Source organism: Chelmon rostratus, chromosome 2 (genome assembly GCF_017976325.1).
Source record: "Chelmon rostratus isolate fCheRos1 chromosome 2, fCheRos1.pri, whole genome shotgun sequence".
NCBI classification, from domain to species: domain Eukaryota; kingdom Metazoa; phylum Chordata; class Actinopteri; order Chaetodontiformes; family Chaetodontidae; genus Chelmon; species Chelmon rostratus.
The window spans coordinates 2344709-2370218 of record NC_055659.1 but is presented as its reverse complement, the minus strand read 5'-3'; the positions used below and the strand labels follow the sequence as shown (position 1 = coordinate 2370218).

The 25510-nt window shown below is 44.3% G+C and overlaps 1 protein-coding gene across 1 annotated transcript; it reads left to right on the top strand.

The window, feature by feature from the left end:
- Positions 1 to 2495: 2495 nt before the first annotated feature.
- On the top strand, positions 2496 to 25388 carry LOC121618191 (butyrophilin-like protein 3). The gene is made up of 6 exons (XM_041953549.1): positions 2496 to 2855; positions 8188 to 8223; positions 18937 to 18972; positions 21887 to 22165; positions 22349 to 22465; positions 24911 to 25388. The coding sequence occupies exons 1-6, from the start codon at positions 2765 to 2767 to the stop codon at positions 25012 to 25014; spliced, it is 663 nt and encodes a 220-aa protein (XP_041809483.1). The 5' UTR covers positions 2496 to 2764; the 3' UTR covers positions 25015 to 25388.
- Positions 25389 to 25510: the final 122 nt, after the last annotated feature.

Sequence of the window (25510 nt, the reverse complement as noted above, 5' to 3'; positions counted from 1 at the left end):
TGATTATTGTAATTCACTCCTTTTCGGTGTCCCTCACAAGTCCCTCCATAAACTTCAACTGGTTCAAAACTCTGCAGCCCGCATCATCACCAAGACCCCCTCCTCTCACCATATTACCCCCGTCCTCCAGCAGCTCCACTGGCTCCCGGTTAAATACAGAATCTCTTCCAAAATCTTGCTGTACACATTTAAGGCTATCCACAACCTCGCCCCCCCATATCTCTCAGACCTCCTCTCCATAGCCACCCCCTCTCGTTCCCTCAGATCATCCTCCTCTCTCCACCTCTCTGTGCCCTCCGCCCATCTCAGCACCATGGGGAGCAGAGCTTTCAGTCGCTCTGCTCCCCAACTCTGGAATTCATTACCGCCCGACATCAGAAACATTGATTCTCTCCCCATTTTCAAATCCAAACTGAAAACTCATCTGTTCCGGACTGCCTTCTCTTTATAACTCCTTGTTGCTTGATTTTACTTGTTGGGTTTTATTTATCGTGCTTGTATTTATCCTGTGTATTTGTGTTTTTTTATTGTGCTTATCCTGTGTTATTTGTGTTTTACCCGCTCTGTAAAGTGTCCTTGAGTGCTTTGAAAGGCGCTTCCAAATAAAATGTATTATTATTATTATTATTACCTGAGAAACAGGATGGCAAACCCTCGACTCAGCAACCTGGCCTGCCTGTCCATACACGCAGAACGAACCAAGGCCCTGGATGTCCAGAAGATTATAGACTCATTTGCACTTAACCACAGCAACAGACGCATCGACCTCTTATAAAACAACCAGAGTTGTTTTATAAGAGGACGATCACCAGAGTCTGGTGAGTTTTCCCCTGACGTTGCGATACATTTGATGTGATGATGTGAGATTTAATCTGTTACACTGTAACGAATGCACAGCGGGACGTGGCATGTATTTTTGTTTGCAGTAGAAATATAATCACCAAGATTGTGATGAGCATGTTCCTTTTACGTTCTTTAAGTGTCTGCCTTGCCCATTTAACAGGCACAGGGTGTTTGTTGTTTCTTCTCGCTGTGGCTATTAATTCCATTTTTGACCGTAGCCTGTGTTGCGATCCAAATGAAGCTGTTCTCGTTGCGGCTGCATTTTGTAGCCTTATTAATTTCACTGTTATTTAAATTAACATCTCTTATGATGTTGTGATCAAAGACAACATTGCCAATGCATAGTTGTTAGTTTTCACTAAGTGCTATGGAATAAATATATTTGTCACATTTTGGGTATTGTCTGGTTATTGGCAGGCGCACGGTCGCTGTCCGGTGCTGAATCTCTTCACTTTTGTACGTGAAATATTTTAGCCATTTCTTTATTGTGGTCGCTTGTATGAGGCTTAGTTGTTTTATTGAATATTCTTTGGCCAAATTCAATTAAAAAAATACTCGAATATACTTGTGCTGTGTATCATATAGCTGCTTTTATTGAAAAAACGAGAACCTCTCTATAAAGTTACCAATCATGAAAATCGATTATTTTCTTAGCACCCTCATGTATTGGTCAAGACCCCCCTTAGCACCGGTAGAAAAAAAATCCTGGCGCCGTCCATGCGACACTACAAAATGAAGGTGAAGTGAAAAAAGCTTTAGACAGTCTGAATGTCTTCTCTCAGGTATCAGGTTTGAGACATCAAGAAATGTGACCTCTTCCCTTTAAAGGACAAACCTGTTGACTTAACTGAAATATGTGAGATCCCATTGAAAGATGTTGTATCATACTTAGGCATTAACATTTGCAAAAATCAAGAAGAAAGAGCCAAATTAAACTTTGTGACAAGCCCGGAGGCACGAGGTTTCTGGACTCAAGAACGTAGACCCACACAGCAGTGAGGTTTACAAAAATAAGAATAATTTATTAACTGAAATCGCTCAGGAAGAAATACAAAATAAACTTGGCGAGATAACAAAGTACAACAAAAAGCGCTAAGGATAATAATGATTGGCAAATAACAAAACTAACTATGGCTCAAAAGGCTTGGAGGAAAAGTAACAAACAAAATGCACAAGGCAAGACTAAGCACTAAGGCTGGATAACAAAGTACAACAAAAGACGCAAGGCTAGATTAATTACTATGGTAAGGTAACAAAGTTCAAATAAAAGATATAACTCTATACTAATGACAAGACTTACAAGGATAACAGGAGACAAGGATCATGAACGCTAGATAGCAAGGCAGTACAAGACATGGCACGAGACAATCTGGCACAGGACAAAGGGAGACGCGGACTATATATACACGAGGTAACAATGAATGAATTTTTTTTCTGTATATGTATGTATATATGTAAATAGGGTTTGCTGTGTGTTGTGTTGTGTTGAGTGTGTTTAGTGTCATGTGTGACAATGAAAAAAAAAAAAAAAAAAGAGCCGCAATTTGCGCTTTGGGACTGCTGGCAAGATGGGGACCAGAAGTACTTCCGGTTCGAGCGAGGATCGAGGAGGGAGGAAACGACAATTTTGAGAAATGAGATCCACCCTCTGTCGCTCCCGTTACGGGATGCAGGGTTGGTTGGTTCTGCTTTCTTCACGAAGTTCCCGCTCCGAAGTTACAGTTATTAGCGTTAAATACTCACTTCTTTTAGCATACGATTATATTGTCTTGTGCGGGTGTTTAACAGATATCCGCTACCACGTTATTTGACGTTTAAATATCTGAGTTAGCGTTAATCACTGTGAGGTTGTCGTCTCGTCGTCAGCTAACAGCAGCTTAGCATCGGGAGCTAACGGAGTCCGTCATCGTTACTTCAGGACATGTCGAGGAAAAAGTTCACACATCAGGAGCTTCTGGTTCTTCATCTCTGGATCCTGATTCTGTCCGCAACAATAATTGGACATGAAAACGGTAAGAAAGTTAATGTCCACTTCGTAAACTAACGTTAGCTCACTCATGACGCATTCACACTCATAACAGGAAGTTGAGTTATCTTTAGCTAATTAGCTTCTAAAGTTTCGATACAGGGTACATCCCATTTCTCAAAATTGCATCCACGTTTCCCTCACTTGCGTCTTTTCCTTGCGTCTTAGTCCCTCCCACCAGGGATGCATGAGAGGACGCAAGGAAACCACGCAAGGAGAGAAGAAACGAGGAAATATGTTTTATGAGAATTGAGACGTCCTTTCCTCTGAAGCATCACGTGAAGCGACGTCTGTTTCTGATGACATGACACAGCTGGACCTGCTGCATTTACCGTTATATTCACACCCCCACCGCCCCCCGCCCTCGATATATTTACATTTTATACTTATATTTACATTGTTAAAAAGTCTCCAGCACTAGCAAATAAATATGAAACACTTTTATTAACACACATGATAATTAATGAGTTCATTCTTGGCTGGACGTCTCTTCCAGGTGAACAACTTTATCAGCCTCGCTGTGTCTTCTGTCCTGTTCAATGAGACACATTTCAGACCTGTCAGTGAAGGCAAACCGACAATGCCATGAAACACATTATTTCACTCAGATAAAAGGAAGAACGAGTGACGAGAGGCCGATGTGTTAGTGTTAGAACAGGTTGTAGATAAAAGACTGCTGAGTGGAGACAAAACTGGAGACAGATGTTTTAATGTCTGACGCCGAACGCAGAAATCAGCTGCTGCGGGACTTTTATCCATCAGTAGAAATAACAGCGGTAAACCAAACTCTGTCTCCAGCTACGTCTCTCTCAGGTCTGGGATATCCCGTCACTTCTCCACATTTGACATGATTTCTCTGAATATCTGTAAAGAAATAAGTTTTCCTGCCTGCCGGCCTGCGCACAGTGAGAGGCGGTTGCTACGCAACGTACGTGTTTTACGTTCAGAGCCACTGCGCAGTGAGAGCGGTGACAGACGAGAGTAGATTCATTTTAAATCAATAAATATGTTTTAATCACTATTTTGTGTCACTTTATATTGAATGCTTTTGTAGTGAGCAGAGTTCAAAGCGGGATAATAGTGAGCAGGTTCCTATCGTCCCTGCTCACTATACATCATCTCTTACGTGATTGAAACATGACGGTAGGGCTGGGCGATAAATCGATTTTATCGATTAATTCGAATTTGTACTTAATCTCGATTTGTTTTCATGAAAATCGATTTTCTTATCAACATCCGCCACCAACGCCTGCCTGCTGGACTCCCGTAGTTCAGAGTGCACGCCCCCTCCCCCCCGTGCTTGATACACAAACAACATGGCGGCGAGCGGTGCAGATCTCACCCCGAAGAAAGGAAAGATAACTTCTAAGATTTGGAATTGCTTCGGCTTTGTGGCGTCAGACACTGAACAAACAGCACCTCGCTGCAAAGTCTGTTTAAAGGCTGTTGCTACAAAAGGTAGCAGTACTACCAATTTACTGCAGCACCTCAAACAGAGGCATGCTGCCGAGTGGGAGAGGTGTTGCTCCCTACGAAAGGAACAAGACCGCGGCACCCCAAGCACCGTCACCAAAAAACAAACTACCGTATTGGAAACATTGACAAACTGTATCCCGTATGATAAGAAAGGAGCCCGGTGGAAAGCTGTCACGGATGCAGTCGCGATGTATATTGCAAGAGATATGGTGCCCATATACACCGTGGAAAAGCCGCGATTTATTCAAGGTTTTGGATCCCAGGTATGTGCTACCAGGCCGCAAACATTTTTCTGAAGTTGCCTTGCCTCAGCTGTATGACAGTACACCCCAAAGGATCGCTACGGAGCTGGAAGAAGTTCCGTTCTACTCCGCGACAACCGATCTGTGGTCCAGCAGAGTGATGCAGCCCTATTTAAGTTTAACGGTGCACTTCATAAGCTGAGAGTTTTGTTTGCACTTTATTTTATCAACCTCAAAAAAGCGTCTTATTTTGTTTTATTTTTTCAAGTTAGTTTTAGAGTGCATTGTGTCATTTTGAAACTAGATAAAGCTCACTGAAAAGTTACATTGTCACTGTTTACGATGGTAGGAGGGCTTGCCATCGCTTTTTTTGTGGCTTGTTTATGTAACTTAAACCCCAAAAGGGAGACTTTAAACAAAATAAAATTGAAACTTGTTTTGAACTATTTCTTTGTCATCTGCAAATTGATTTTAGGTAGGGGGTGAAAAAAAATCGATTTAAATCGTGAATCGGGATTTTTTGTGAAAAAATCGGAGATTTTTTTTTTAGGCCATATCGCCCAGCCCTACATGACGGATCCTCATGTTGTTGTATTATTGCTCTTTATCGTTGTTTGGCTCATCTGAATTACAGCCATTCACTGCAGGATATTTACACTAGCGCACTTTCTCCTCCACCTCGATCAAACGTGCCAGCTGTGGGGGCGGAGTCTTCATACCGTTCAGTTGACAGACTTCCGGGTAGGATGCACTGATGTATCCTCGCTCATAGCTCCTCCGAGGGCCCTCATCGCTCCTCGATCCTCGCTCCTCAGAGCCGCAATTTTCGCTTTGGGACAGCCGGCAATATGGCGAACCGGAAGTACTTCTGGTACTTCCGGTTCGAGCGAGCATCGAGGAGCGAGGACACGACAATTAAGAGAAATGAGATGCACCCAAAGACGATCGACACAGAATAATCGTACAAAATTAGTCCACCTGCAGTCCTCCTGGCTCACGTGGTGTTAATGGACACCGTAATGCGACTGTTGTTTCCGGGCTGTGGAGACAGGTAGCTCACCTTGTTTTCAGGTTCTTTACCAGCTTCCCTGGTTGTGTTATTATCTCCAGGCGGTCTGTAAAATGTCCATCAATCGTCGTTTTTATTAACCGAATTTCATATTATTTATGAGTGACGAGTTTCCGTCTTCACGATCGTTTATCCTGAATTGATTAACATTTTGTAAACATGACAAAATCTCTTTATTGATCCCATGCAAATTGAGTTGTTACATACAGCAAGAATAAAAAGGATAAAAGAATAACAACAATTTAAAATCATACAAAATAAAATTGAACTATATTTGTACATTATATTCAAAAAGTATAAGAATTTTACTGCCTGGAGAGGGATGGAAACGTTACGGACGCTGCAAACAGCCGCATCCGTGTGCAACGGGTGTGCCAGGATGCAAATCCATTACTTTTAGTGTGATCTATGTAGTGCTCTTTGATGGTGTTGACTGAAGGAAGGACCCAGACCACAAACAGCTACTGTACTTTAACATGCAGTCTCTTCCTCACACACAGGTCATCACTCCCCTCCTCTCAGTGAGCAGAGCGCAGACTGACATGGTTACACCTTGCATATATTGTAATACATGAATTATACAGCTTATATTTTAACAGCAACAACGATGAATTGTTTTTAACAAGAGTTTGAAAATAAATGAAATAAAATATATAAATGCTACATGTATTGTACTGCATATGAATTCTGAGCATGTTAAATACAAACAGTTTTATTACTTAATGTAAACAATGAACAGACAGAATTCACATACCTGTACAAATCAACAGAAATACTCTGTGACATGCAGTCTCTTCCTCATTCACAGGTCATCACTCCCCTGTCAGCAGATAAAAACACAGGGAAACCCTGTAGTACTTGGAAGCATGTGTCGACAATAAAACTTTAAAAAGTGCATTTACAAAGTTTATACTCAAATGACACAGCTGCTGCATGTTCACAGTCTTAAAACTAGCATTTATATGTGCATACTACTACGTTTTTATTAACTACAGAGCAAAATAAATGTTCAGTCATAAACAGGAAAATAATACATACCCCCTCTCAGTGAGCAGAGCGCAGACAGAGTAGCTGCACTGACGACAAAAAAGTTCAACTTCTTAAAGTGTCAGTACAGGTATGAACACCTCAATATGAACAGGTTACAAAAAGATTGACAGCAAAGTCTGATCGAGCTTCTTCCTCTGAGTCATAGAGCTCCATTAAAACACATCAGTGAGCCTCACTGTTGCTCTGGCTGACATGTTGACATGACAATGCCTCCAAACATTGAACCAAAACAACCAGTCAACAAGGAGCACCAGCACTGATGTTGAGACAGTGATGGGTTAGAATTAGATTAATGCTTCAGTGGACTAAGACAAAGCCCTTTCTGGTACTTTTGAATCAAATGAGAAGAGATTTTTTTTGGAGGGCCGTCCTTCTTAACATAGTGTAATGTGAAGTAATAGGACTGTTGCTGAAGCCATTCAGGAGAAGAGTAAAACTTGTTTTCCATGGAGAAAAGCCTTCAGAGCCGTTCTTTGCTCTTCTTTGCTCTCCAGTTCTAATGGAACGGCTGCTACAGCAGCAGCTACACAAACATCTGCAGGTTAATTTGACTGTTGACTTTGAACTAACAGTCACTTCTTGTGCTGTCGTCACACCTAAACCATGCCAGCAAGCTGCCAGTGGTTCCTCAAAGGATGCTGGTTGGTCTGAACGTCTGGTTCAGCCATAACCACGTAGCTTGAAGCCTGACGAGATGGATTCCCGCATCGTGTGATCTTGTGATCTCACAAATCCAGCTGTCTGGCCAGGAAACACTCCTTTTTCTTCTGGGCTAAAAATTCCAACCGGAGGCCGGAGAAGTCGGCGTTTTCAGCAGCAGCAGGCTTTCAGGGAACTCGCTCTGACGATGCCGTCTGTTCACCTGCTCAGCACCAAACTGCCAACTGACAGCTTCCAACCAGCTGGTGAAGATAGTGCAGCATTTAGCATCTAAAAAGCTGATATTTTTTGGCAGTGGAGACCAAAGCAGAGCTAAAAGACAGGGAATATTGGACACACATCCGCGTGGTACCCAGACTTAACTGTTTATACCTGAAGCAGGAATTTTCAGAGTCTGACAGCTTGAACCCCCTCAGACCAAACCCCCCACCCCCCTTAGTTGCTGTCGTTTCTACCCGACTCGTCTGCTGGCTTCATGTTTACTCGTCATGATCTTCTCATCTAATTCTCTGCAAGGACGCAAACTAGCAAACAGGAAATTAGTAAGTGGTTTGCTGCCTAATAAGTTTTGCCTGCTGAGCTCAGGCAGACACATAATTCAGTTGATTTAGTGAATCGATGATGGTCTAAACATTTATTTTAGCTGAAACCTTAAACATATTTCCCAAATTGTCAAACTATTTTTTAATGTTGATGTTGCTTTGTTGTGCCCACTTCACTGTAAGTGGAGGAAGAACTCATTACCAGGCCAACAGCAAATGACAAGTTCATACTATCACCCATTCACTGTGCACAAATTCATGTTCTTATTTGTTTTTCAGAACTTGTCTTGAAAGACCGAACAGGTGAAATCCCAGGTGAGTGATGATGTCACTGATCTCTGTATCTGTGACGTGTGCTGCTACTTTTTATGCCTCAGTATCATTCAGAAGGTTTGATAGAGTAACTTCATGTTGACCTTTATGGTTCAAACAGTGCAGCAGACAGAGCAGGAGGTGTAGGAAACAAAAGAGCTGCATAACTAAAGATGAACCAAAAACCCAAACGATCCAGAACACAAAGAAATTCACTGAACCATGATGAAACACAGAAAAGAAGAAAAGCCTCACATTGCTGGAGCAGCTGGAGCCAGTGAATGTTTGGCATTTTTATGATAAACAGCAAAATATTAATCATGCAAATAGTTTTGCAGTATCATTTCTGCATTACTTTAGTGCAGAAGAGAATGATGCATTTACTAAATTTAAAACAAAGAAATGTCGATATGTTTTATTGCATCGTAAGTCCAGACTCTGCAGGTGTCAGGTGTATATGTGCCGCTGTCATGATTGTATTGTAAATACATTACAACTGACCATTAATTCAATAGTTCAACATTTTGCTTCCTCAGAATGTCAAATGTCAAATCTTTCTGGTATATTTTTATTGCATGTACACATATTTTTTATCTGCATGTTCGTTTATTTTATTCTAGTATCTTTATTTTATTTTAGTATCTTTCTTATCTTTCTAATTGTTTCTAACATGGGGGTTGCAATGCAAATTTCATTGACATGTTATGCTCAGTGACAATGAAGATGATTTAGAATCTTGAAAAAAAAAAATTATTGCCTTTAAACAGAGCTGTGAGTATCAGTCACTTCCTGTTTCCCCTTTTCTCAGTGGACACATTCTGTCTGTCTGCTGATACACGTCATTAGCAACAAACAGCAAAATAGAAAATGTGACCACATACCTCTGAATCCAGTTTATCAGTGAAGTAATGTTTGCTGATCTCTGAAACTGGTTTTGTAAAGCCAGACTGGCAGCTGTGTTTTGGCATCGTTCTTTAAATGAGAAAACACTTGAAGACGTCGCTGTAGTGTTCTGACTTTAAACATCACCTCAGAGACTAAACTCAGCCCCTTATGAAAACTTCACAAAGAGCAGAACATGATTTATGTTTTTCTGATTCTAGTTCTGTTCAGGGTCAGTCGTGGTGGAAGCTGAAGCTGTCACATGTTGTTAAATGTGTAACAGTGATGTCACAGGTTCAAGACGTGTGTTCGGTGGTGCAGCATCTCTGCTGCTGCTGGATGTGTAAATGAGCAGCTATACTACAAACTGTGGCCTCAATAATGACCATCACGATGACACGACTGTGACCAAACATTGTAATCTGAATACTTCCTCATTTCTACAGTGATGTATTATTATATTGAATAATTTGTAAAATTCAAGCACACAACATATTGATCCTTCAGTCTAAATGTTGTTGTAGTCAAAAACTGAACCAAACAAAGTGGGCTGTGTCATGTGACTCATCAGGTATTTTATATACACGTAAGATAAAATATAATTAAATTCTGGCAGCATGAAAGTTATCTTTAGCTAATTAGCTTCTAAAGTTGGGATAAAGATGATCAGCACAGAATAATCTTATACAATTAGTCCACCTGTAGTCCTCCTGCTCAGGTGGTGTTTATGGACACCGTAATGCGGGCTGTTGTTGTTTCCAGGGTGTGGAGACAGGTAGCTCACCTTGTTTTCAGGTTCTTTACCAGCTTCCCTGGTTGTGTTATTATCTCCAGGCGGTCTGTAAAATGTCCATCAATCGTCGTTTTTATTAACTGAATTTCATATTATTTATGAGTGACGAGTTTCCGTCTTCACGATCGTTTATCCTGAATTGATTAACAGTTTGTAGAGTGTTTGCCAATGCTTCGGATGCAGTGATGCGGGGACTATGTGCCACAACTAATGATTAGTTTCATTATCAATGAATCTGCCCATTATTGTTATTTTTTATTCATAGTTTAGTGCATGACATGCTATTAACAGTTTAAAAAAGGCATTCACAGCCATCTGTGACGACTTCTTTTCATGTATTCTACCAGTGAAGTACACAAGGGGTTATTATATGTTTGTCATTTTAATTCACAGACCTGAACTATATTTAAAGTAAGAATGGAGCAAGGTTTTAAAGGACATGAGGTTGTTAATATTCTGGATTTTTCAGATTGTCAGCAAAGTCTGATCGAGCTTCTTCCTCTTAGTCATAGAGCTCCATTAAAGCACATCAGTGAGCCTCACTGTTGCTCTGGCTGACATGTTGACATAAGATAAGATAAGATAAAACTTTATTTATCCCCAGCCGGGGAAATTTAGGCATTATAGCAGCATGTGTAGCAGCGGGAAGAAAAATAGCAGCAGAGATAGAGAACATTTTGAAAAAAAAACAAAATACAAAATAAAAAGTAGACTATATATATGTACGTACATATTATACAAGCAAAATGCAATTTGACTAAAAGAAAAATAAGGTATGTTGAAAAAAATATATAAAAAATATGTAAAAAGTATTTATTGCCCCAGTATGTGGAAAACAAACAATGTAAGATCCCTTCAGATTAAAAATAATAATAGTGTTACTACTATTGCACAGAAGATAAAAATAAAAAAAAACAGTCAATGATATGTAATATTGCACAAAATGTAAGGATATGAGCATAATTGTCAAACACCATCAACACAGTCTTGTGTTAAGTGGTGCTGGAGTTGAATAATCTGACAGTTGATGGAATGAAGGACCTGCGGTAGCGTTCTTTCTTATCTTTCTTATTATCTTGTTTCTAACATGGTGGTATCAATGCAAATTTCATTGACATGTCATGCTCAATTACAATAAAGAAATCTTGAATCTACACACTGGATGCAACAGTCTGTAAGTGAAGGAGCTGCTGAGGGCCCCCACTGTGTCATGCAGGGGGTCGGAGGGGTTGTCAATGATCGATGTCAGCTTGGCTAACATCCTCCTCTCACCTACATCCTCAGTGGTGTCCAGAGGGCAGTCCAGGACAGAGCCAGCTCTCCTGACCTGTTTATTGAGTCTCTTTCTGTCCCTCTCAGAACTTCCACGGCCCCAGCAGACCACTGCGTAAAAGGAAGTGTTTAAGCACTGGAGAAGTCAAAAAACACACTCCTCACTGTTAACCAGTGCTCTCCAGGTGGGAAAGAGAGCGATGGAGCAGGTAGATGATAGCGTCTTCCACACCAATGCCTGGTCGGTATGCGGTTCAGCTCGCTGCCCACCAGGTGACGAAGATGGTTGAGTATAATCCTCCCCAGGGTCTTCATCAGGTGGGAAGTTAAGGCTACAGGCCTGAAGTGGTTGGGCTCCCTGGGATGCACAGTCTTCGTCACTGGAACCACACAGGAAGTTTTCCACAGGCCGGGAACTCTCTCCAGGCCTGAGGCTCATGTTGAAGATGTGCTGAACAACCCCACATATCTGATCTGCACAATCCCTGAGCAGTCTGGAGCTGATGCCATCAAGACTGGACACCTCACACTCAGAAGAACAATCTGGTGTATGCAGTCCAGTGCAGTGAGGAATGCACAGACTTGTATATATATCACTCAGGCTGAGGTCACCGAGGTAGTTCGGAAGCTCCTCGGTGGCAAGGCACCGGGGGTGGATGAGATCCGCCCTGAGTACCTCAAGTCTCTGGATGTTGTCGGGCAGTTGGGGACAGTGCCCCTGGCAGACCGGGGTGGTGGTCCCTCTATTCAAAAAGGGGGACCGGAGGGTGTGCTCCAACTACAGGGGGATCACACTTCTCAGCCTCCCTGGTAAAGTCTATTCCAGTCGGTAATTTGGCCGATAGTCGAACCTCGGATTCAGGAGGAACAATGCGGTTTTCGTCCTGGTCGTGGAACACTGGACCAGCTCAACACCCTCCACAGGGTGCTCGAGGGTTCGTGGGAGTTTGCCCAACCAGTCCACATGTGTTTTGTGGACTTGGAGAAGGCATTCGACCATGTCCCTCGTGGCATTCTGTGGGAGGTGCTTCGGGAGTATGGAGTCCGGGGCCCTTTGCTACGGGCCGTCCGGTCTCTGTATGACCGGAGCAGGAGCTTGGTTCGCATTGCCGGCAGTAAGTCAGACTTGTTCCCAGTGCATGTTGGACTCCGGCAGGGCTGCCCTTTGTCACCGGTTCTGTTCATTATTTTTATGGACAGAATTTCTAGGCGCAGCCAAGGGCCGGAGGGAGTCTGGTTTGGGGACCATCTCTGCTTTTTGCGGATGATGTTGTCCTGTTGGCTTCTTCAAACCAGGACCTCCAGCATGTGTTGGGGCGGTTTGCAGCTGAGTGCGAAGCGGCTGGGATGAGAATCAGCACCTCCAAGTACGAGGCCATGGTTCTCGACTGTTGGGATTTCCTCACTATCTATAGCAAACTTCCTATCACTTACTTTCCCTCTGTATATTGAAATACTCCTTGACTTACTAGGCTTAATCTTCATACTAGCCCACTTGAGATTCTGATTGACTTTATCTAACAACCTCCTTGTACATGGCACTGTTGAAGTTAGCAGTGTCATATCATCCATATAAGCCCTAATTGGTGGAAGACGCATTCCATTCTGCCGTCTCTCTCCACCTACGACCCACTTGGAAGCCCTAATAATTACCTCCATAGCCATTGTGAAAGCTAGCGGGGAAACTGTACATCCTGCCATAATACCAACCTCCAATCTTTGCCAGCCTGTTGTGAGCTCTGCGATACTTGCACACAGTCTGATGTCTTGGAAATATGCTTTCACCAAGTTAACAACTATCTCCGGCACTTTAAAGTAGTCAAAGGAACTCCAAATAAGGTTATGTGGCACTGACCCAAACGCATTAGCCAGATCTAAAAATACAACATTCAAGTCTCTTTTCTCCCTCTTAGCTGTCTGAATCTGATGCCAAATCATGCTAGTATGCTCTAAGCATCCCGCAAATCCTGGTATCCCTGCTTTTTGCACTGTCGTATCTATCATACCATTCCTTTCTAAGTATTTAGCCAGCCTCTGTGCTACGATACTAAAGAAAATCTTTCCCTCAACATTTAGGAGAGAAATCATCCGAAACTGGCTAAGGTCCGATGACTCCTTCTCCTTAGGGATGAAGACACCTCCTGCCCTGCGCCATGCTCTTGGAATACTTTGTTTCTCCCAAACTATTCTCAGGTATCTCCATAGTGTCCTTAAGATGCCAGGTGCACTCTTATAGACACGGTAGGGGACTCCATTAGGCCCTGGGGCCGAAGAAGCCTTTGCACGCCTAACCACCTCCACCACTTCTCTCCACCAAGGTGGGCTCACATCCATCTCCTGCTCCATTTCCCCTAATGGTGGCATGTCAGGTGGAAGACCTATGTTCCTATTCTCCTTTGAATCTGAATACGTCGACTTCAAATACTGTTCAATCTCTGATTTGGTTGCCTTAAGTTGCCTACTATTAGGACCACTAAATGTACAATTAGTATCTTTGATCATGGGAATTATTTTGCCCATTTTCCACAATTTGGGACATGTGCCACTTATTAAGCATCTATTGAAAATATGACAAATTGCTAAAGAAATGTGCGAAGCAGAGATCTTCAACAATTTACTATCCAAAAAGTCAGTGCCAGCTGATTTATTTTCCGATAAGGATTTTAACATTTTTTCAACAGTAACAACATCAACCTGCTGGAATTCAAAGGTGCAGTTTTTACCATTCATGATGTTTTCTGATGAGCTCCTCAGAAACAGAGACTCCTGTAGAACCCATTTTATCTCTGATTCTAGACACCTTGAAATAATCATTAAAATAATTTGCAAAATGCAGAGGTTTTGTTAAATAAACACCTTCAGATTCAATAAAAGAACTGACAGACTTTTTCCTACCCATGATTTCATTCAGAACATTCCATAATTTCTTACTATCTTGACCACTATCAGCAAGTCTCTTCTGATAATAAGCTCTTTTACTAACTCTATTTACCTTAGTGATATTGTTTCTCAACTTGCGGTAGTGCCTCCAGTCATGAATGGAACCAGTTAGGATAGTGATCTTCTTAGCTTTATCTCTTTGTACCATTAATTCTTTTAATGATTTATTAATCCAAGGGGCATTAATTGTTTTTGTTGTAAATTTCACCATTGGAGCATGTTTGTTTGCAATCGCCATAAAATAATTCATGAATGTATTCAGAGAAAGCTCTGCATCATCAATAGTGCATACATTAGTCAACGATGTGTTTTCAAGGTCAGCAAGAAAGGCATTTTTTATTAAAATGTTTAAAATTTCTAGTAAGAACAACTTTTGCACCTTCCTTAGGCAATTTTGTTTTCCTGGAGAATGCAACAAAGTTGTGATCACTGAAACCCACTGGCACTGAAACAGGTCTGGAGCACAGCTCAGAGTTGTTACTGTAAGTGGGATCTATGCAAGTTGAGGAAATTACGCCATTTAGATTCAGATACTCTCGTAGCTTGAGATAGCTGTGTTAATCCACAGGTGTCAGCCATTCACTTAAGTTTACTTTTGCTACTCCACCTCCAAATTTATTTCTATCCTTTCTGTATATGGAATAAACATTAATGATCAGCTCTGCGTCTTGAAAATCACTGTCTAGGTGTGTTTCTGACACAGCAAGAATGTCAACTTTGTTTAGTTGCAGAAAAACAGAGTTCATGAATTTTATTCCTGAGACTACAAATGTTAATATGTGCAAAAACCAAACCCTTAGGTATATTATTAATTGACATGTGTATGTGAAACAGAAACGATGCCCATTAGCAGGTATACCGACTAGATGTTAATATTTTCAGGTGGCTTTGGGGTACTGTTGAGTGACCGAATTATTAGTTTGTCATGTCTCAAATAGGCAATTTCACCTCTATCACGTGCTTCTCTCACTTTGGGGAGCAGTTCCTTTCTTTTCAGATGGACTGCTTCAGTGAAATGTTCATTAATGTAGATCCTAGATCCTTTCAAGTTTTTGGCTCTTCCCAACACATCAACTTTATCCTTATACTGTATCTCAGAAATTTTACCACAATAGGTCTGGGTCTGTTGCTACCAGCTACTGATTTCCCGGTGTGGTGAGCTCTTTCAATTTCTGTCTCCTTATTTAGAAGAAGCTTATCCACGAGGACATTTTTAATCATTCCCTCTGTATCAACCCAGGTCTCTCGAGGCTGCTCTGGAATGCCGTCAAATACCAGATTGCTCTTACAAGAGTGGCCTTTTAGGTACTCCGTTTTTGTCTGAGACAGCTAGCAGGATGTCGCAAATCTTTTTTTTTAGACCCATCTTTGAGGTGGCTACCGCTGGGATGGAGATTTAGGCAGCTGTGGCCAAAGCTAGTAGCCACAGGGACCAAAGTGGAGCTTGGGAGTAAGAACAACAGGGCTTGGTAGTGATGACTGTCGCAGGGCCTGATGGTGATGGCTGCGGCAGGGCCTGATGGTGATGGCTGCGGCAGGGCCTGGTGGTGATGGCTGCAGCATGGCCTGGTGGCGATGGCTGCAGCAGGGCCTGGTGGTGATGGCTGCAGGAATGCCTGATGGTGATGGCTGCAGCAGGGCCTGGTGGTGATGGCTGCAGCAGGGCCTGATGGTGATGGCTGCAGCATGGCCTGATGGTGATGGCTGCGGCAGGGCCTGATTGTGATGGCTGCGGCAGGGCCTGGTGGTGATGGCTGCGGCAGGGCCTGGTGGTGATGGCTGCGGCAGGGCCTGGTGGTGATGGCTGCGGCAGGGCCTGGTGGTGATGGCTGCAGCAGGGCCTGGTGGTGATGGCTGCAGCAGGGCCTGATGGTGATGGCTGCAGCAGGGCCTGATGGTGATGACTGTCGCAGGGCCTGGTAATGGGTGCTATGCCACGCTGCCTAAGCAGCTGAACAGCAAGCTGGCTCACAGGAGAAAGTAGGCCAATGCCAAACAATCCTCAAAGTATCAAAGTTTGGAAAAATCATCCATGTGTATTTGTATGATTCTCCCTTTTGTTGGCTGATTAAAATTATTTCATGCAAAAAATTAAAGCTTTCAAGTCTTAAAAATATCAAAAATAGTTAAAACACGATTGGAGGGTCAGGAGCACAGCCAGAGAGCAGCGTCGATTTGTAATGAATAAATGACTATGAGGCAGTACACAGTTATCGCGATGACATGCGATACACAGTTATCACGATGACATGCGAGAACTCCCTCGGCAGGTAATACGACTGGATGCCAACAACTAGCATCTCCATGTCTCTTGTACAGCACTGCCCCTTTACACTAATATGCGCTGGATTACACCATCTCTTGTTCACAAACATTGCTATGCCTCCACCCCTCCTCAGATGAAAATAATCCAAAGCGACATGCGTGTCTGGTGTGAGTTCTTTCAGCCACGTCTCCATGAAGCACATGACTCTACACTCCTGATACTCCCACTGCAGTCTGGTTAGCGCTGTTAACTCTTCCATCTTATTCCCCATAATAAGAGACCGTTGTCGCTTGTCCCGGCACTTAACTCCAGCTCTGCATCCCCTTCTCTGTCTCCGTAATTCCGCGGGTTTCTCTGGTCTTTCCGCTGGGAGTACACCAGTGTTGCACAGCGCGAACAGCTGGTCCCGAGTGTAAACAATGGAGCCGTGGCTGAATGGATCACCCGATGTCGTCCACAAAAAAGTAAAAAGCAAATCACTACTCTCACCAGTTGTACATCCGTAAGAACGCATGATTGACCAAGACTAGTGACGGAAAAAGCACAAGAAACACACAAGAAAACACTTAAACAGAGAAGAACGGTCGGAGCTGTTGCAACAGGCTGCCACTCGTGCGGCGCCATCATACTTCATGACAATGCCTCCAAACATTGAACCAAAACAAGTGAACATGAAATGTGCACATGTACAAATACTGCTTTCCTCATGAATTTATGAGAGCATCTGCCTTAGATTTATTCCAAGCACATTTTTCCAAATAAGTCAACAAGGAGCACCAACACTGATGTTGAGACAGTGATGGGTTAGAATGAGAGTAATGCTTCATTGGACTTGTCAGGAATGTGGGGCTTCAAGGGAACTAAGGTTGAACCCAAATGCAGACACAAGGGGGCGCTGGTTCAATTTAACAAATTTATTCAACTAAAGTAAACTAGAAACCAAAACTCAGGGAAGTATAAAAAAACGCTCACTAGGGTAAAGGGGCTTAAGACAGGGAAACATTGAACAAACACAACGAACGTGGCATTGGAATGAACAAAGACAACACGAGAAAAACTGTAACATGAACTGTGGCATGGCTTAAGATAAAGACAATACTAGAAAACACTTACATGAGCATGACATGGCTAGAGATCATAGACAACACAAGAACACGGTGAACAACCACTGACATGAAACTTGGCATAGACAACACTAAAAGATGCTGTCAAACACTTACTTGGAACGTGGCTAGTGGCATGGGGCTATGACAAGATTTCACAGACAAAGACAGGACTAAAGAACACTTACAAGTGGCATGACATGGGAAGGAATCATGGACAAAGACAAGACTTGAAAGGCGGGAAAACACAGGAAGTAAAGCAAACAAAGAAACTTTACATGAACTTTTAAAATAAAACAGGACTAAGACAAAGCCCTTTCTGGGACTTTTGAATCAAATGATAAGAGATTTCTTAAGATAATGTAACGTGATGTATTAGGACTGTTGCCGAAACCATTCAGGAGAAGAGTAAAACTTATTTTCCATGGAGAAAAGCCTTCAGAGCCGTTCTTTGCTCTTCTTTGCTCTCCAGTTCTAATGGAACGGCTGCTACAGCAGCAGCTACACAAACATCTGCAGGTTAATTTGACTGTTGACTTTGAACTAACAGTCACTTCTTGTGCTGTCGTCACACCTAAACCATGCCAGCAAGCTGCCGGTAGTTCCTCAAAGGACGCTGGTTGGTCTGAATGACTGGTTCAGCCATAACCACGTAGCTTGAAGCCTGACGAGATGGATTCCCGCATCGTGTGATCTTGTGATCTCACAAATCCAGCTGTCTGGCCAGGAAACACTCTTGTTTCTTCTGGGCTAAAAATTCCAACCGGAGGCCGGAGAAGTCGGCGTTTTCAGCAGCAGCAGGCTTTCAGTGAACTGGCTATGTTGATGCCATCTGTTCACCTGCTCAGCACCAAACTGCCGACTGACAGCTTCCAACCAGCTGGTGAAGATAGTGCAGCATTTAGCATCTAAAAAGCTGATGATATTTTTTGTCAGTGGAGACCAAAAGCAGAGCTTAAGGACAATATTAGTCATACATTCGTGTGGTACCCAGACATGAACTGTTTATACCTGAAGCAGGAGTTTTCAGAGTCTGACAGCTTGAACCCCCTCAGACCAAACCCCCCACCCCCCTTAGCTGCTGTCGTTTCTACCTGACTCATCTGCTGGCTTCATGTTTACTCGTCATGATCTTCTCATCTAATTCTCTGCAAGGACGCAAACTAGCAAACAGGAAATTAGTAAGTGGTTTGCTGCCTAATAAGTTTTGCCTGCTGAGCTCAGGCAGACACATAATTCAGTTGATTTAGTGAATCGATGATGGTCGAAACATTTATTTTAGCTGAAACCTTAAACATATTTCCCAAATTGTCAAACTATTTTTTAATGTTGATGTTGCTTTGTTGTGCCCACTTCACTGTAAGTGGAGGAAGAACTCATTACCAGGCTAACAGCAAATGACAATTTCATACTATCACCCATTCACTGTGCACAAATTCATGTTCTTATTTGTTTTTCAGAACTTGTCTTGAAAGACCGAACATGTGAAAACCCAGGTGAGTGATGATGTCACTGATCTCTGTGTCTGTGACGTGTGCTGCTACTTTTTATGCCTCAGTATTATTCAGAAGGTTTGATAGAGTAACTTCATGTTGACCTTTATGGTTCAAACAGTGCAGCAGACAGAGCAGGAGGTGTAGGAAACAAAAGAGCTGCATAACTAAAGATGAACCAAAAACCCAAACGATCCAGAACACAAAGAAATTCACTGAACCATGATGAAACACAGAAAAGAAGAAAAGCCTCACATTGCTGGAGCAGCTGGAGCCAGTGAATGTTTGGCATTTTTATGATAAACGGCAAAATATTAATCATGCAAATAGTTTTCAGTCAATCAATTTCTCAATTATTCAGTGTATCACTTCTGCTTTACTTTAGTGCAGAAGAGAATGATGCATTTACTAAATTTAAAACAAAGAAATGTTTATGTTTTATTGTATTGTATGCATACTGGGGGCGTCTTCTCCTGAAGTCCACAACAATCTCCTTCGTCTTCTCCACATTCAGAGAGAGATTGTTGTTTTCACACCACAAGGCCAGGCGGCTCACCTCGCTCCTGTAGTCCGCCTCGTCGTCGTTGCTGATGAGACCCACCACAGTTGTGTCATCGGCGAACTTGACGAGGAGCTTGGAGCTGTGGGACGGTGTGCAGTCGTGGGTCAGCAGAGTGAAGAGGAGGGGGCTCAGCACACATCCTATGGGGGCCCCCGTGTTCAGTGTAATGGTGCTGGATGTGTTCCTGCCGACCCGAACTGCCTGAGGTCTCCCAGCCAAGTCCAGCAGCCAGTTGCACAGAGAGGTGTTTAATCCCAGCTGGTCCAGTTTTGTGATGAGCTGTTGCGGGATGATTGTGTTGAATGCTGAGCTGAAGTCTATGAGCAGCATTCTGACGCAGGAGTCTTTTTTGTCCAGATGTGTGAGGGCTGAGTGGAGGGCAGTGGAGATGGCGTCATCGGTCGAGCGGTTGGGCCGATAAGCAAACTGAAAGGGGTCCAGGGAGGGTGGGAGGACAGTCTTCATGTGTTTCAACACAAGCCGGTCTAAGCACTTCATGAGGATGGGGGTGAGTGCTACCGGACGGTAGTAGTTGAAACAGGAGGGCGACGACTTCTTCGGGACAGGGATGATGGTGGTGGTTTTGAAGCATGTGGGGACAACAGCTTGGCTCAGCGAGATGTTGAAGATGTCTGTGAAGACATCAATGAGCTCTCCGGCACAGTCCCCCAGCACGCGACCAGGAATGTTGTCAGGACCAGAAGCTTTGCGAGCGTTGATCCTGCTGAGTGTCCTCCTCACACTGTCAGGGGACAGCGACAACACCTGTTCGCCGGGGGGGGGGGGGCGAGCAAAGAAGTCGTTTAGCAGGTAGCTGGAGCTGTCACAGGTCTGCGGTGGGGGTTTGTAGTCCGTGATGGTCTGTATCCCTCGCCACAGGCTCTGCGTATCCCTGCTGTCGCTGAAGCGATGAGCTATCCTCCTGGAGTACACCTTCTTGGCCTCTCTGATGCCGCCTGACAGGTTGGCTCTCGCTGTCCTCAGGCCCTCCTCGTCTCCTTCTCTAAAGGCAGTGTTACGGGCCTTCAGCAGCCTGTGGACCTCTCCTGTCAGCCATGGCTTTTGATTGGCCCGGACAGTGATGGTCTTTGTTACTGTTACATCATCGATGCATTTGGTGATGTAAGCAGTGACGATCTGTGTACTCCTGGAGGTCGGTGATGTTGTTGTAGGTGGCACCCTGTTTAAACACGTCCCAGTTTGTGGTGTTAAAACAGTCCTGAGGTTCCTCCAAAGACCCTTCAGGCCACACTCGCACCTCTTTCAGAACTGGTTTGGTGACTTTAACCAGTGGTCTGTATGCTGGCATTAGCATAACAGTGATGTGGTCAGAGGCACCGAGGTGTGGGAGGGGAAGGGCCTTGTAAGCTCCTCTCTGGGTGGTGTAAACCTGGTCCAGTGTGTTATGTCCACGTGTTGGAAAGTCTATGTGTTTGTGTAGCTTTGGAAACACCCTCTTTGGGTCTGCATGGTTGAAATCCCCAGCCAGGATGAGGAAGGCATCTGGGTGGGCAGTCTGCTGCTCACTGACGTGTTGGTACAGTCCATTCAATGCCTTGCACCTGTTGTTTTCATTGGAGCTTGGAGGGATGTAAACAGCCACAAGCAGTATGGCTGTAAACTCCCTCGGGAGGTAAAAGGGTCGGCATTTTATGACCATAAACTCCACCAGTAGTGAGCAGTGTTTGCAGATCACAACAGCGTCACGACACCAGTCATTGTTGATGTAAACACAGAGTCCCCCGCTGCGTGTCTTACCTCCCTCAGCGAGAGCTCTGTCTGCTCGATAGCAGGTTAGCCGCTTGAGCTGAATGGCGTGGTCCGTTACGCTGTTGTGGAGCCAAGTTTCTGTAAACACATAAACACAGCACTCTCCCACAGACTTCTGGGTTGTCCGTAGAAGGCGTAGGTAGTCCAGTTTGTTATGCAAAGAGCGTACGTTGGCCAGCATGATGGTGGGGATAGCCGGCTTGTGTGGCTAGCTGCTAGCCTGGCTCGGATACCTCCGTGCTTACCCCGCTTCTGCTTCCTCTGACGCCGCTTGTGTCGCCTCCACTGTGGGCGAGTTGCAGGACTGGGGGTCGGTGTTGCAGCAGGCCTCCGGAGCAGACCGCAGCGCAGCATCATACTAATCCCACTTCTATTCAGAGCTCTGAATACTGTTTCCAGTGAGGTTTAGTTACTAAATACCTGGAAGAAGGTGAAAATGTTTGAAATGTCATGTCCTATCACACTCCATGAAGTTTTTCTGCCTCTTATGCACATTGTACTGAATATTTACAAAGAGGAGAGGGATGAAAGTGACATTTCTCCTGCTGAGACTTGTTTTTAAGCTGTTCTTAACTCTGTTTGCAGGTGCAGCTCCAGAGCTTTTGATCACCATAGATGATATCACAAAGCTCGGGGTCCGGCTGAAGTGTGACGTTCGAGGTGCTTTTCCTCAGCCGAAGCTGCAGTGGAAACACAGTGATGGAAGCGTCCTTCCTGCTGAAGAACCACAGGTCTCAAAAAGAGAAAACCGCTATGATGTCACCCTCTGGACTACTGTGTCCAAGACCACAACCAACCGCTTCCAATGTGTAGCCTCACAGGAGGGGATCAGACACGTGATACATGCTGAGGTGGCTGTGTCAGGTGAGCTTCTCTCTCGTGGTGTTTTAATCTGCAAATAATTCAGATGTTCATATGGTGTCACTTCAGTTTTCACAGATTTTAGGAGCATTGCTGCCTTTTTTTGTGAAGGTAATAACCAGTGTTCTGTACATGATGTTCAGTCACACTCAGAATGTCACACCAGTGTTTTGTGATGTGTTTCAGATGAACTGTTTGAGGCCACACACAGCAGACTGCCTGTCATAGGATTGGCCACTGGTTGCATTGCGTTTTTCGCTGTTCTTCTAGCTGCAATATGCATCAAAATACTGTGTTATAAAGGTAAGTTTGTACAGCGGACTGTATCCACATATCCATGATGTGCATCTACAGAACAGGCACTTTGTAACCATCTCATGTCAAGAATGTCTCATCTTCTCAGATATAAGATGTATTATGTTACAGTCATAAAAAAAATGTGATTTAATTGATTAATAAGTCCTCTGGTTCTCATTCTGATTGTTTAAACATAAACATAGCAAGTTGTCAATACATTAAAACTGACCATTAAATCAATAGTTCAACATTTTTCTTCTCAAAAATGAGCTGTGAGTATCAGTCACTTCCCTGTTTCCCCTTTTCTCAGTGGACACATTCTGTCTGTGCTGATACACGTCATTAGCAACAAACAGCAAAATAGAAAATGTGACCACATACCTCCGAAGCCAGTTTATCAGTGAAGTCTTTTAAATGCCATCCATCCATCCATTCTCTTCCGCTTATCCGGGGCCGGGTCGCGGGGGCAGCAGTCTAAGCAGGGAAGCCCAGACTTCCCTCTCCCCAGACACTTCCTCCAGCTCTTCCAGGGGGACCCCAAGGCGTTCCCAGGTCAGCCGGGCGACATTGTCCCTCCAGCGTGTCCTGGGTCTTCCCCCGGGGCCTCTTCCATGCCAGGCATGCCCGGAACACCCTCCCAAGAAGGCGTCCAGGAGGCATCCGAAAAAGATGAGGTGGCTCACCACCTCAGCTGGCTCCTCTCGACGTGGAGGAACAGCGGCTCTACAGTGACAGAGCTCCTCACCCTATCTCTAAGGGAGCACCCCGCCACCCTGCGGAGGAAACTCATTTCAGCCGCTTGTATCCGAGATCTTGTTCTTTCGGTCATGACCCAAAGTTCATGACCATAGGGTAGGAACGTAGATTGACCGGTAAATCGAGAGCTTTGCCTTTTGGCTCAGCTCCTTCTTCACCACGACGGGCCAGTACAACGACCGGATTACTGCTGCCGCCGCACCGATCCACCTGTCAATCTCACGCTCCATCCTTCACTCACTCGTGAACAAGACCCCAAGATACTTGAACTCCTCCACTTGAGGCAGGAGCTCTTCCAACCCAGAGCCACCCTTTTCCGGTCGAGAACCATGGCCTCGGACTTGGAGGTGCTGATTCTCATCCCAGCCGCTTCGCACTCGGCTGCAAACCGCCCCAACACATGCTGGAGGTCCTGGTTCGAAGAAGCCAACAGGACAACATCATCCGCAAAAAGCAGAGATGAGATCCTGTGGTCTCCAAACCAGACTCCCTCCGGCCCTTGGCTGCGCCTAGAAATTCTGTCCATAAAAATAATGAACAGAACCGGTGACAAAGGGCAGCCCTGCCGGAGTCCAACATGCACTGGGAACAAGTCTGACTTACTGCCGGCAATGCGAATCAAGCTCCTGCTCCGGTCATACAGAGACCGGACGGCCCGTAGCAAAGGGCCCCGGACTCCATACTCCCGAAGCACCTCCCACAGAATGCCACGAGGGACATGGTCGAATGCCTTCTCCAAGTCCACAAAACACATGTGGACTGGTTGGGCAAACTCCCACGAACCCTCGAGCACCCTGTGGAGGGTGTAGAGCTGGTCCAGTGTTCCACAACCAGGACGAAAACCGCATTGTTCCTCCTGAATCCGAGGTTCGACTATCGGCCAAATTACCGACTGGAATAGACTTTACCAGGGAGGCTGAGAAGTGTGATCCCCCTGTAGTTGGAGCACACCCTCCGGTCCCCCTTTTTGAATAGAGGGACCACCACCCCGGTCTGCCAGTCCAGGGGCACTGTCCCCAACTGCCACGCCATGTTGCAAAGACGTGTCAACCAAGACAGCCCGACAACATCCAGAGACTTGAAGTACTCAGGGCGGATCTCGTCCACCCCTGGTGCCTTGCCACCGAGGAGCTTCCAAACTACCTCGGTGATCTCAGCCTGAGTGATGGATGAGCCAACCTCTGGGTCCCCAGCCCCTGCTTCCTCTACGGAAGGCGTGGCAATGGGATTGAGGAGATCCTCAAAGTACTCTTTCCACCGCCCGACAATATCCCCAGTTGAAGTCAACAGCTCCCCACCTCCACTGTAAACAGTATTGGCAGGGTACTGCTTCCCCCTTCTGAGGCGCTGGACGGTTTGCCAGAATATCTTTGTGGCTGACCGATAATCCTCCTCCATGGCCTCCCCGAACTTTTCTCAAACCCGAGTTTTTGCTTCAACGACTGCCCGTGCCGCAGCACGCTTGGCCTGCCGGTACCCCGGGCAGGAAATCAGTTCCAGCCGGTCTGCTTCCCAACGTGACGTCAGCTGGTGTCTTTTTATTATTACTTAATCTGCTCATTTCTCATTTATTTATACACTTTATTTATACAATTCTCACTGCTGAAACCTTTATTTCCTCTCAAATAGAAAACTGTATAAGCCCTTCAGTTTGACCAGACATTATGTAATATATATTTGTCTTGTTTTCTGCAGAGTCTCGTCTTGTGGGTGACGTGGGTTGGAAAGAAAGACAAGCTTGTCTTACAGACATAAAAAAGATTATCCTGATGAAGAAGCCGTATACGAGATCTTTGTGAAACTTGAATGTGATCCAGTTGTTGTTTAGACTTTGTGGCTTTTTTAATGAATAAGATGAAGCTACAACTCAACAAAACAGGTAATCACCTGAGTGCGAGTATGTTTTTTCCTTAAAATGTATGTGAATGCAAATTCTGTTGCTTTTGTCTTTGTGTTGGAATGAATCTATTTTTTATATTTGTAACACAGTGAAGTAATGCCAAACAGTGCTGATTCTTTTCATCTTTTCAACGCTGGTAAAGACAACCAGTGGATATCATATTTTAGACAGAGCTTAAACACAGCTACAGGTTCAGGTGTTAATGAATGTTGGCTTGCTTTGTTATAGCAATCGTTGCTTTTTGATGTCTTTAAATTAAATGAGCTGTGTGTATCTGTGGATGTCATTTTGTGTTTTTATGCATTTTACACATCATCATGTCTGCATTAAGGCTTTTGAGTCACCGGGGGACCCTGGTGGCTGCAGGGTTGAAGGTGCCACGGACACAAACTGAA